The sequence below is a fragment of the Talpa europaea genome (genome assembly GCF_964194135.1).
Source record: "Talpa europaea genome assembly, chromosome: 2".
Taxonomy (NCBI): Eukaryota; Metazoa; Chordata; class Mammalia; order Eulipotyphla; family Talpidae; genus Talpa; species Talpa europaea.
Window position 1 is genome coordinate 9,720,725 of NC_140068.1, and position 13,472 is coordinate 9,734,196.

The 13,472-nt window shown below is 47.6% G+C and overlaps 1 protein-coding gene across 1 annotated transcript in view; it reads left to right on the forward strand.

Annotated features, from left to right (window-relative positions):
* The window catches only part of ARID1B (AT-rich interaction domain 1B), a gene marked incomplete at its 3' end in the record, with an annotated part of 355,694 nt that overhangs the window by 247,573 nt on the left and 94,649 nt on the right, over positions 1 to 13,472 (forward strand). The window contains exon 5 of the mRNA XM_084228519.1: positions 3,637 to 3,880. Coding sequence (XP_084084645.1) covers positions 3,637 to 3,880 — 244 coding nt within the window. The remainder of the gene's footprint in view (positions 1 to 3,636; positions 3,881 to 13,472) is intronic.

The following is a 13,472-nucleotide window of genomic DNA, read 5'->3' on the forward strand; positions in this document are numbered from 1 at the left end:
CCATTGAGAGTAGGAGTTATATTATTTTTGGGTGCTGCGAGGTATTCAATGTTTGGAGGGCTGTCAGACATTGGAAACCCAACCCGAGAGCCAGATTTTACCAAATCAGATTGTCACGGCCTGAGATGGAATTTGCCTTGCCAGAGCCTGGGTAGGCTTTGCCTCCCCATCCCTCCCTCCACAAAGTAGGGGAGGATGTGAGGAATGCTGTGGGGTAGGGGGACTCCAGCGCCTTAAAAGAGTCCTCCCTGCAATTACCTTACCTGCCAGGCTTCCAGCAAGATAAATGGAAGCACTGTAGCTTGAAGGTGCCTTGCTTCGAATGAGATGCAGTGAGGGCTCTCTGTTCTTGCCAGGCATCGTAGATCTGATAGTACTTACACGAGAAGAATAGCCAGGGCCCTGCTGACTGAATTGTCCTCCAGAGGAGTATTAGTTACAGAGCTTCTTTGTTAACTAGGCTGCATGTTTAAACCACTGTTGAACTTCTTTTATTAACCCGCTTTAAGATAGCTGTGCATATGGATACCCTAAACATCTGCGGGGTGGGAATATTCCTCTTTCATTTACATATAAAAGTTACGTGTGTGTCTAAGAGTAATATAGAAATTACATCTTTTTTATTACTCGGCTGTTTCACTGAGGTCTAGTCAGCACTGAAATTCTGATGACATGTGAGCACTGAGAAAGCTGCTGTTTTTATATTTTTCTCTTGGTATTTCCTTGATCGGCTGGTTGAATAACAGAAATGTTTCTCGTGCCTTTGCAGCTTGAATGACGCCCTCATAACTAACACCCCTCGTGTCCTGTTCTCAACCATATCGTGGAATTTTAAGGGAGGACAGGGAAAGAGTCTATAGGTCGAGTAGAGAATTTAAAAAAATTTAAAGTAACAGTTTGGGGTTAAAATGAAGAAAGATTTACATGAAATTATTTAACTTCAGTGGATGATTTTTTTAAGAAATTGAATCTATATTGTCTTCTCTGTGTTTAATTCCATATGTAGTGTAATGGGAGAGAGTGGTTTTATGTCTCGTTATCTACCAGGAAATTCTTTCCTCTAAAGAAGTATGAATAGGCCATTTCCTCTCAGCTGAGTGTTATCTGGTGGATCTGGCACCCACTCCTGCTGCTGCCCACAGGCCAGGTGTTAGAAAGTGTGACTGGATAGGGAACCCTGCCATCATCACAGTGGGGGGTCCCTGGTCATTCTGTCACCTGCAGAGAGAGTAGTGACTTCCTATCAGGCTCCCAGGTGCTGACCCTGCTCAAGCAGGAGCCCAGGTCTGTGTTACAACGGCCCTCATTGTTACTGAAGCAGCCACAGTTGGTCCTGAGAAAGTTTCCTTCCAGGAAAACCTTATGGACACTGAAATTAGAATTCCATATACTTTCTGGATCACAAAATACTACTCTTTTGATGCCCCTCTCTGCCCTCCCCCCCCATTCCCCCTCCCCCAGCCATTTAAAAATTTTCACCTTGTGGGCAGAGCACAAGCCCCCAGGTGGGCTGTTAGCCTGCAGCCACAGTGTGGGGGCCTTGAGCTGCATCCTCCCTCCGTGGCTGAGAGGTGGTCACCTAGGATGGGAAGGGGATGCCTGGGGACAGACACTCACTGGCACAGAGGGAATGACCCATGACCCGTCTGCCTCCAGGCTGAGACTGCACTCTGAGAAGCAGCCTAGGGCAGGAGTGGGCCCAGGCCCTGGCATCCTCGCCCAGCATGCCTGTGTGCGCATGTGCACATCCATAGCCAAGGATGCACAGCCCAGCCTGAGCATCTTCTGCCCTCAGTGGAGCAGGTTCCTTGCTTAAAGCCGGCCTGTCTGTCCTCAGCTTCCTGAGACCTGTGTTCAGTTCCAGAAGTTTGAGTCAAAGTGTCGTTGACCCCAGTCATCAAGATAAATACAGATTGGATGCAAAGCCTGTGTCTCGTGTGCCGTGAGCTAGGAAGACTTATTTATTTTTTCTCTGCTCCCTGAAATACTCAGTTTGCCCCATTTGAGTATGGAGATTTGAGGGTGCCTTTTCTAGGGTTGATGGTATTCGTCTGCCCTGTCACTGCTGTGTTTATTATTCCTTCATCACAGTTCTGTGACCTTGAAGCGTGTTCTCCATTTTACTAAGAAAGGTATTCTTAGCCCCGGAAACTATTTTTCTATAGCCGTCATAGTTTGGTAGGGTCTTCATCAGCTGTTCTTCAGAGTGTATTTTTTAATCATTGGCAGTTTTGCTGTTCAAAAGAGCTTTAATTATCTGACAGATGATTAACATAAACTTTCTAGAAGACTGGGTTCTAGCTCTGAGTTTGCTTTGGGACATTTGGGGTACCCTGAAGAGCCCACTCCAGCTCGTGTCTCCCCTTTCTCACTCGTGGCCTAGTCTCTTTCTGCACATTTCCCTCTGTCAGCTTTCAAAGCCTCAATTTTACAAGCCCCAGTTCCAAGTTGTATAGTAAAATGAAACATCAGTAAAATTGAATGTGTGGAAGAGATCAGTTAGGATTGTGCTGTATAATCATACATACCAGGTATTTCTGATCCCATACTACAACATTTAGTCCTAGAGTATTATCAAGACAAATCCCTCTTAGGCTGTGACTCAGCCATAGAACTCACAGCACACAGACCTTGGCTGCCACGCATTGTAAGCCATTGGGGTGAGCTCCATGCAGACGGCCCCAAACTTCCTTCCTGAGCCCTATGGCAAGCCCCCACCCCCAGTTCTGGGCTCTGAGGCCATAGCAACAAGGAAGGACTTGTTCTTTTCATTCTGATGAGGGTAAAAAAGACAGTTTTTGCCTTTCTCTTCTCTCATCCTCCCAGCCCCACCTTTAGCAGATGCTCCTGTCCTCAGTAGTACAACCTTGGACAGTAACTGACTTTGACCTTTGGTTTCTCTCTCTCTACTAAAGGTGAACAACACTCACTGCCTAGAGGTGTTATGATCAGATTGGGCGGCATTAAAATTGATTAAAACATTGTTTAGCTTGAAATCGTTACAAATAAGGTATAGCATTAATACTCGCTTTTGCCAGTGTAACTTCAAATGGATTTATTTTCACAATATTGTATTAAAATATAATTTCTATTTTATTATTTCATTGTAGTACTTTTGCAATTACTTAATATGTTAAGAATTTCTCAAACAAGGTTTGTTTAAAATTTCGAAGGCTATTTAGAATATCCTAGTTTGCAATTCGACAGCCTATGCCCCCCGAGTTTATTTGCAAATAGAAGTTTCCAAAGCCTGTAGTTTTCCATTTATAGGACTGACCATTTCAGTCCCAGCCTTCTGTTCTCAGGGTGAGCCCCCACCCAGACCTGTTTCCTGTGCTGCTGTGAATAGGTTGTTGAACTGGGTACTTGACAGCTCAGAGAAAAGCTGCTGGGGGGTTTTGTGAAAGGGGTGCATCACTTTTTAGAGACAGATAGGATCTCAGGGGTTCATGTATGAGACCACAGTAAGGTCTTCTATTAACGAGTGGCCATGCTCTGAATTTGGAGTGTTATCCTGAGAGCCTCCCACCGCTGGATGGAACTTGGTATGATGATCAGATAACCTTCTGCCCGGGCGCTGGCCTCAGATGTGTGTGCCATCAGTACATGCTCTCTCTTTCTTCCTCTCTTTCCCAGGACCTGTCTGGCTCCATCGATGACCTGCCCACGGGAACGGAAGCCACTCTGAGCTCAGCCGTCAGCGCATCCGGGTCCACGAGCAGCCAGGGGGATCAGAGCAACCCAGCCCAGTCGCCTTTCTCTCCGCACGCCTCCCCCCACCTCTCCAGCATCCCTGGCGGCCCTTCGCCTTCTCCTGTGGGCTCGCCTGTAGGAAGCAACCAGTCCCGATCGGGCCCGATTTCCCCCGCAAGTATTCCAGGTATTCACTCTCTTACCAATTATTATTTTACCCATTAACAGAGAGAGACCTACTGTTCATCAGCAGCCACGTGCATTCCATGACTTTATTTTTTTTAATCTAGTGATGGGACCGTGTTTAAGAGCAGAACGTGGTGAGTTATCACCAAAGCAGGAAGGAGTCCCAGTTCCTACAGACATTCAGCTAATGAATCCAAAACCTGCTTGATAAAAATCACCTGTTGCTTTGATTTGCACATTTACCTTAACCTCTGCCAGAAAATGATTCTCTCGACATATGTTTTGGAATAAGTCTGTTAGAAAAGAGCCTCTCCTGGCAAATGCCACTAGGGAGATGATCTCACCTAGTATTGTCCTCAGTTTTCATGGTTCTACTTCATTTATACCATGACAGTTACTTTCTAAAATATTTTTGGTGTTTTTGCTTGTCATTATTCATTTACTCGCACACATCCAACGTGGCCTGGTCACTGACACAACTCTTACCTTCCAGTTTGATATCAGGAATTCACATTACTAGCGCCCACGTTCGCTGGAGCTCAGTAGTCAGGCTTCCTTTATTTTGTGCGTGGGGCTATTTGCTTGTCACTGGCCTCATTCTCACCCAGCTTTCTTGTATCAAATGTCATCCATCCAAACAATTAACTCCTCATGAGCAAACTGAATGTGACCCTCTTGTGTAACCTCTGCTAACGTGCCATAGGCGGCCAGAAAGCGCTTTCCACTGCGCTCTCAGAATCGCTGCGGTACCACTGATAAATTTTCTAGTAATTTATTATCTTGAAAGTACAGGTGGTAATTTTACTCTTTCCCCCCCTTATTCCTTTTATATTTAAAAAGTTTATTATGGGAATTTTCATATATGTAAATCTATGTACATATGTGTATGTGAACATAGGTAACGTGCAAATTAGGAAACACAAGCATAGAGTAAGTAACCTCCCTTCTGCTCAGACTGGACAGCCCAGTCTGTGTGGACCAGCATGTCCCTTGCTTACTCGATGCCTGAGTCCTTTTCTGCCTTGAATTTTCTGGGAATTTTTTTAAATAATTTTTTTTTGTTCGTTTTGGGAGGTTTTTAGAGGATTTTATTACAAATATTTATGGAGTCTAATGGTTTGTTTTCAGCTTCGAGCTTTGTGGGGACGGATCGTTTTTAGTGTGGCATATACTAAGTGTGCCCTCCAAGCCTAGGCACTCATGGGCGTGTAAGCATGGCTGCGCTCGGAGTCAGCTGGGCATCCGGCAGGCGCCAGGACAGGCTGGTTGGCCCAGGTGGTCTCCAGGCGTGGTCTTGAGCAGCGTGCTTCTTGACTGCATGTTACATTTCGAGATTCATCTGTATTTTGAATAGAACCAGAGTTTAAGTGCATTTTAGCAAAAGCATATTGATGTTACTTCTCCTTAAAAAATATTTATCTGCGTAGGGGTTATCCTAGAACCTGGATTTACCTGCCTTGAGCCTCTTTAAAGTGACAGGCACCCCATCAACATCGAGGCTTAGGCATCACCTACCTCAATGTCAGGGTGTCCCTATCTGTTCAGGAAGAACTCACTCCTTTCTGAATTTGGTCAAAAGAACTTTCCTTCATTACCTAAATGAAAACTCTTCTGAGATAGAAAGATATCGACGTTTTTTCCATTTAACATCCCTGGGTGCTCCACAAATCTGATGATTTTCATACATGTTTATCACATAAACCAAATGAGAATTTTGACACTTTTATTTCACTGTTTGGATTTTGATGCAGCACAGAATATAGAACCCACAAATGAGCTCCCTTTGAACATGCAATGCCCCATCCTGGGGGGGCAGGGCTCGCTCTGTGGGGACCCTCATGTGACTGTGGCTGGGCTCAGCGTCCTGCACGAGTGTTCTCGGGGTGGGCAACACTGGTCAGTGTTGCCCTCTGTGTCCTGTGTGCACAAACAAGGCCTGTCCTCCACAGGGACTGCAGGGAACCTGCATCTCTCTGCCATCTTCTTGGGGAAGTGAGCTTTTAATAAAAAGCTTTCAGCTTTCTTAGAAATGTTTGAAGTATGTAGTTTCTTTTCCAGACATGTGTCAGAAATGCTTGCTGCCCAAGGCCTGCATTTTCATGTCCCTGCTTCCTTCCACGTGGTGCTTGATGGAACTCCTCAGTGGAATTTAGGACAGGGAAGAAAGGACGCAGCAAAGTTCTTTTGCTCTGAGTTTGGAGGCATGCTGTTCAGATAAATCCATGACTGTCTTTCCTGCGTGTAAAGCCTTAATGTAACAAAATGACATAAAACATGGCACAGAGAACATTTCTTACTGTCAGTGTTAGGAGCAGTTACCACCGCTTAGGAAACCTGATAAGCAGGTCGGCGTTTGCACGCCTTCTTCCCAGTGGAATTTCACACTATGTCCGTCTGAACTGGACGGACTTTCATATCACCCGATCCTACCTATCGTATAGCCACTTACTAGCTATGTAGCCTCGGGCGAGCTTATAAATCCCTCCGTACCCAGTTTCTGCATCTGTAAAGATACCAACTTTACTCCCTAGAGGTGAATGGGGAATAGGCCTAGAGCAGACATGTGGCAAGTGTTCAGCGCACACGAGTGACTGACAGTATTCAAACCGAGGCCTCAGGCTTGTCCGTGGTAATCATTGTCCACAGCTGCTCAGCTGGTGGGACAGCGAGTCATCTTCTCAGTCTGGCAGTCTTCTCGCCCAGTTCAGAAGGCCTGTCTATCGGTTTCCAGTGGTGCCTTGCTGCCCTGAGTTATTCCACAAGATTGCTAGAGCTAGCTATTAAGGTGTAAGATGTTTTCCTAAGTTGAATCCATTTTTCTTCCAACTTGAAAAAGAAGATAGGTCAGTGGTGGCTCTTTCGGGGGGTTTTATCTGGGAAGGTAAAGAGAAGACCAGAAGACAAGCATTAGGTAAGCATCTAGAACCCTCCACAGCAGATGGGTTTCTCTGGCTGTGATGGAAGGGCAGTCTAGTGTCAAATCTACACACAGTGGCAGTTCAGAATCCCGGGCTATTTCTTGCATTTTTGCTGTATTAGGACAGCATCTGCCAACCGCACCACCTTGTCAGTGGCCTTGACTGTTTAGCCTCCTGCTGGTTACCGGGCTGCTCACTGGACAGGGCTGTGGGCCCCAGGGAAGTTCTCCTGGGGCCGGGGCGCATACAAGGAGCCACAGTGCTCTTGGCACCCTGTCCTGGCCTCTTGGCCTGTCACCACCGGCCTTGACTTGAGCCCCGATTCTACCTCTTTCTCCATCCTGTCCCCCACCTAAGCCCAGGGACATTCCAAACTATGTTTCTGATCGATACACTTTCCAAACTTTATACGGTGCTAAAATACTTTTGTTAGAAGTTGTTCAGGTTTTGTTGAAATATATTTGGGTCCTCTATTTCTCTTCTACTTCCCTCCACCAAGCCGAGATTTCTCTTCTACTTCCCTCCACCTAACCGAGATGTCCTTCTTTTTTGCTTTTTTAATGTATTTGTGTGAACTTGATCATACATAATAAAACCACACAGGCATGATCATAAAATTGATATTTTAAATTTGATTTTTTTTATTTAATTAAATGCAAAGATACTGTCCCTTGGAGAAGAATGCAGCCCATTTAGTAATCTCACCTCCCCGTTTTCTCATCTCTAGTCCTTATTTTGATGGTTTGTTCACCTACGCATTTGTCCCAGGACAGCTTACAGTTCCCCTTCCTTTGCTCCTGAGTTTGTACCAATGAGGCAGAAATGCCAGTAGAGCCCAGCCAGGGCGTGATGCTCGCATTGCTGCCCTGGGAACATCTGTTTGGAATTTCCCCTGATTTTTCTGTGTGTGGCCTTTGACTTTCTCTTCTCTCCTCCCTCCCTTCCTAGCCCTGCCTTTTTTTTCTGACTTCACTTCTCTGCCGTTACCGCCCTGCGCAATGGCTTCTGCTGCATCTCCTTGTGTCACTCGGCTCTGTCCATCAGTGTCTCTCCAGCAAGTCATTGTTAAAATGCACAGCTGTTGTATAGCTGATAGCCAGGCCGGGAAGCTAAAATGTATGTGGGGTGAGTGGGAGGGTGCTGGGGGGTGTTCCTTTCCCCCAGGGTTATGGAGAAAGAGCAGTCATTTTTCTCCATCTCTGCCCTGGTAAATGAAGTTGACAACTAATGAGAAGCATCACAAAGGGAGATAAACACACCCAGTAAAGCGCCCCGAATGGCTGATCTGTCTCCTGCCTGTGAAGCGTTTCTCCACCCACTGCAGGGCTGCCCTCCTGTCAGGCTGCAGCTGCCTCACCGGCTCTGCGGGTACCGCAGAGGGGCTCCTGGGGCTCCTGCCCAGCCCTCCCTCAGCAGGGCTGTCCTTCCTGCACTCTCGCGGGGAACAGGAGGAGGTCTGCTGTGGTAGTGCAGACAACATGGCCCAGTGGACTCTCAGATTGCGCGGTACTGGCCCCAGCCCTGAGCTGTCTCCAGTGAAAAGGTGAAAACTCAGCCGTGCGCACCCAGCCTAACCAACCCAGCCTAACCAAGCGTCTGGGAATAGCGGCGTGTCCTGGACACTCCCGCGCAGTCTGCGTTTTCTTGTTTTTACTTATTTTCATTTCTCTCTCCTCTTCATGCCCATGTATTCACATTTAGAGAAAGAAAGGAAATCTCTCCCTATTTTTGATGGTTAGGGTGCATGTATAAATGAAGCACAGCTAAGTCGGGAGCTGTCGACGTTAACCTCGATGGCCTGGGACACGTTGCCTACTTCTAATACAAGAGCCATCACACTGTGACATCACTTTGAGCCGGGGCCGCACCCAGGGCTCTTTGTCATGGTTCAGGGAGCAGGAACTGTTGGCGCTGAGAGGATGGTGCAGGTCCACAGGGCCTGGTTCCTCCCAACGCGTGTGGAAGCTGACACAGCACAACCGCTGTTGCCAGAAGGTTTAGTGGATGCTAATTTCACTTGTCTTGCCTCCAGAGCCGACCATTGCAGTTTACTAACAAAGCAAAAATGTAAATAAGTCAACTTATTTGTATTTTATTGGCCAAAGGCTTTTGTCAGCCTTTTCCCTCCCTGAGCTGGAAGCAGCAACAGTGTTTAAATATTAAGAAGGGTGAATGTACAATGGGGGATGGTGATGGCAATGCTGTGCAAAGCCCACTTGTGTTTATAAGAACGTCAGATGTTGTCTGTTTGCTTAGCAGAGGTCTGTACATTCCTGATCAGATTTCCCCCTTGCTTCCTCCAGCATTTGGGCTTGTAGCAGGTTCAGCTTTGTGGAGTCAGGTCACTTTCATCTGACTGCAGAAGGCCTATTGGCTGTAATAGATTAAGACAAAGATACAAAATCCAATAATCATATTCGTGTCCCGATGACAGACATTTGTCCCATCGCCAGTGTTTTTCTTATGTGGCACTAGGTGTGTAATGTGAGAAGACAGATTGAAAACAGCATCTGTCCTCAAATATCATGGTGAAACGCCTGCTTTTCAAGTGTACCCTGTGCTGTTTGCAGTGTCTGCCCTCACCCCGGGCACCCCCAGACTGGGAGTGAGTGTCGAGAGGGAGAGGCTGGAAGGGGAAGTAAGGTGAGGTGCAAAGAAGTCCTTCATTAATCTTTCAAGCATTGCCCTCACTACTCCCCCCCACCCCAGCCAACTGCTCCCCCAGCACCTCTGCAGGCCCCAGGGATGGCGCTGTCTCCAGGGAGCCTCCCCGAAGCCCCAGCTTTGGATGCTCCCAGCCCCTTCATGTGAAGATTCATGGCTGGCAAGTCGCCGAGGTTGCTGTCCTTTGGAGATGGTCACAGCTTGTAAGAGCTTGTAGAAATGGCTTTGCAATCGGGGCCCTTCCAGTCTCAGGGAGCCTCGATGGCCAGGTAGCAACGCCTGATGCCCTTGAGAGTCAGCACGTCAGGTCTTGGATGGGAGTGATGTGTCCAGCGTGCCACCTAGCCACTGTGACTCTGCCTCTCTGGGAAACCTGAGACACTAAAAGAATGAATTCCAAAAAGGATGACATGAATCCGATTAAATAAGGAAAAAATGTCTTTGGGCAGCTCCCCTCAGAGAGTGCTCACCCTGTCCCACCTCCACTCAGCAGGTGGGTGCTGCTCTTTCTAGATGAGCTGATGCAGACACAACAAGAAGATCTTCTGGTCAGAAAACTAATTTTCTTGCTTAATTTGACATTCAGACAAGCGGATTCTGGAAGGTTGCGCTAATCGGAAAGAGAAAAATGAGTTGCACTTAGGAGTTAGTCATGGGCTGGAGTGAACAGGAAGGATTTTCCTGAGAGGAAATGATAGTTCCTAGTCTAATTTATCAAGATCCGCACCCATCAGGTGCTCCATCTCGTCACCCCTCCCCTGAGCGCAGGCTGACCCGCCGCAGGAAGGGCATCTTTCGCCTTGAACTTACCCTTCTTGTTAAAAATCACCAGTGATTCCGTGTGACTCTGCGGCTACCCTCTTGCATACATGGTGGGACCCCTCAGACGGCATCATGCACAGTGACAAGGCCCCTCTGGAAGCCTGTGTTGCCCCCCTACCTGGGAATCTTGTTCTAAAGTGTCTCTCCACAGCTCCTTTTTGGCTTCTCTCAGAATGATGTGCCTGCGACAGCTGGCCGGAGAGTGTGCCTGTTGGCAGGCAGAGCAGGTGAAGATGCTTCCACACAGAAAGCCGTTGATGTGCCCGTGCGCCTCATCCATAGCAGCCCCGAAGCACTGTTTCAGCACGTCCACCAACCGGAGGGAACTCCAGCCAGTGTGTTTTCCCTTACAAAGTAAAATATTTGTGTGCCACACAAAACAGTCATTTCAGATCCTTTCCAAATGGTGCTCAGGAACACGGAAGGCAGCATGTTTTGTCTTCTGGAGGGATGTGACCCTGTTATGTAGATGCCAAGGTGACTTGAAGTCAAGACCAGGGCACAGAAACCCAGAACTTGGGTTCACGGGTCACCTTCAGAGGTCCTGCTGACCCAGTGGGCTTCTCAGAGTGGGGGGTGAGATTTCTTCTGTTTTCCAAAAGCACCCACACGGTTTTCCTTCCAACATATTTTAAATTAGGCCCTTCTCCTACATTGAGAAAAGAGAATATTCAGATTTTCTCAAAATACACACCCCCAGTTGGCTTTGCTCCCCTCTCAGTGTTTGTGTGCACGGTCCAGAGGCTCCCCGTCCACCCCCTTCTCCAGTGTTTATTTTTACACACTTCACTGAAGAAGCACTTCTAAGCTTTGTTTGCTCCTCCTATTTTTGAACTGAGTCTATTCGCTGCTCTGAACTCATTTTAACCAAGTGTTGCCGACTCCAGAATCAGCAGTGACCACCACTGTGGAAACACCGTTGGCACCTACCTGCCGGAGAAGCTGCCCTCCAGGAATGAGGACGGAGGGTGCCAAGCTCTCACCAGCTCCTCTTAGCTTGAAAGGAAAAGTTTCAAAAATCATTTTGATGGTGCAGGCGGTTGAGCGCAGCGCTGTGAAGCTGTCCGCAGGATCTGCAGCTCAGGTTCGATCCCCGGCCGGCCAGGAAAATACCCACATGGTGCAACAGACCTCTCCTGTCTCGCCCGCTGCTCCCCTCAGCAGTGTATTTCAGTCGGTCTGCCTGTTCTGTTCCCCACTCTGTCTCTGGTGAATCCTCTCACCCCCCACACCTCTGGCCTGTACCCCGGTTCTTGTATGCACAAATAAATCTTAAAAAATCAAAAATCATTTGCATTTTGGAAAATGGTGTAAAATGAGCTGCGCTTATTGCCAGGGAGTGCCTGCAGCCGACCTCATGCTCTTCTGACTCAGTCACTGACCCTCCCAAGGGGAGTTAGTGCCTGTCTGGGGGGATGGGCCTCGCTGTGTCCCTGCCTGGCCCGGCCAGCACGCGACGCGCCGATCGATTACAGCCATTCAGTGTCTCACCGATCAGTTTCCTCAGTTCTTCTCAGTTCACACACTTGCACCTCTGATTCCTCTCCCATAACAGGGTGACGTGGGTTGTCACTGACTAATGAAGAGCAGAATTGGTTTCGGCATGAGACAAACGGAATGCCGACACCAATCCTAAAGTGCATTAATCTTTAATAATCCACATCTGCATGTTTATAAATGATATAACCGGCGACTGTTAATGTTGATATTCTCTCTTCCAAACAGAAAGTGACACAGGGGTTTGTATTTGCAGGCTACATTAAACGCATATGGCTGAGTGCCAGGAGTGTGACCTTGCTGAGGGTGCCAGAGGCATTAATTCATTGGACTGTTTTTTAAGTAGCATGTTGCACTCTCACTATTGGATAAATCAGGTGATTTCAAGAGGAAGGCCGACTAGCCCAGTTGCTCATTGTCCTCAATTTATCATCCTCTTCTTTTACCCATGAATCAGCACAATACTAAATGCAGCTGTGCTGCAGTGCTTGGAACTGGGGGCATAAAAGATAAAGCGCCCTGCCCTCAGGAAACTTAAATTCTCGTGGAAAGACAGGAAATAGACAACCAAGAAAATAATTTATTGAAGGGGAGGGGTATCAGGTTGTTGCTTTAGATAGGCGTGATTATGGGAGGTGTCTCTTAGAAACCAATACCGAGCAAGACATGGGTGAAGGGCAGAGCGAGCCACGGGCATGGCGGGTAGAGGTGTTGGCTGATCCCCGAGGGAGCACCAGGCTCTCATGGGTGCTGTGCTGGGTGTACCGGGGCCTGCAGGGGATGCTCATAGGGAGTCACGGGGCCTGGAGTAGAGTGGGGAGGGGAAGTCAGTGTGTGGTGGGCTGGCTAGGTTATGATTTGGAGTTCGGAATTCACCCGAAGTGACGGGAAGGCCGGGAAGGCAGAGAGGCGGGAATGGCAAACTCCCGTCTGCTTTCTGAGGACCCTTCTGGCTGTTGAGGGGGAGCCAGCACTTGGAGATGGGAGCCAGGGTGGAGTCAGGGAGGCTGCTAGGGGGCTCCTCTGCAGCCAGGGCAGAGTTGGTTATGGCTGGATACGTGGGTAGTTGTTGCGGGGGTGGAAGGGTTTTGATCCAAGAAGTTGGTAAACGGTGGTTCCCTAGAGTGGAAGACGAAGGAAAGAACCTGGTGTGTGAAGGGGGAGGATTAAGAGTTTGGTTTTGAACATGTTATAATGGAGATGCCCTTTATTATTCGGAGGGAGATTTTGAATAAGCAGCTGGTTTTAAGAAGACTCTGGCTTCATAGAGATTTAGGCTGGGGAAGTAACTTTATGAGTCATCGGGAATCCAGAGAACGACCAGTGCACTCAAAAATGTAGAAGGCGTGGGCAGGAAAAGGAGCTGCTCATGGCTCAAGTGGAGAAGCAGGAGAATGTGGTCCTAGAACCCAGGCCAGGAAAGTGTTTCTAAAATATGGCTGAGACTTTCCTGGAAGTGTTCCAAGGACCTGCTGTGGAAGAGAGCTGGCATTCTCAGCTGTGATCTTACAGTATTGGTAATGAAAAATTTAGGTGAAAATACTTCATTTTTTAGGGCAGCATATTACCATTTTCAGCCTTTCTATAAATAGATTTGTAGTTCAATTGAAATTGTAATGTCACCATTTGAAAATAACATTGTGATAATATAACTGCTCTGTTCTCAAGCCTGATTCAGTTAGTGATAGAATC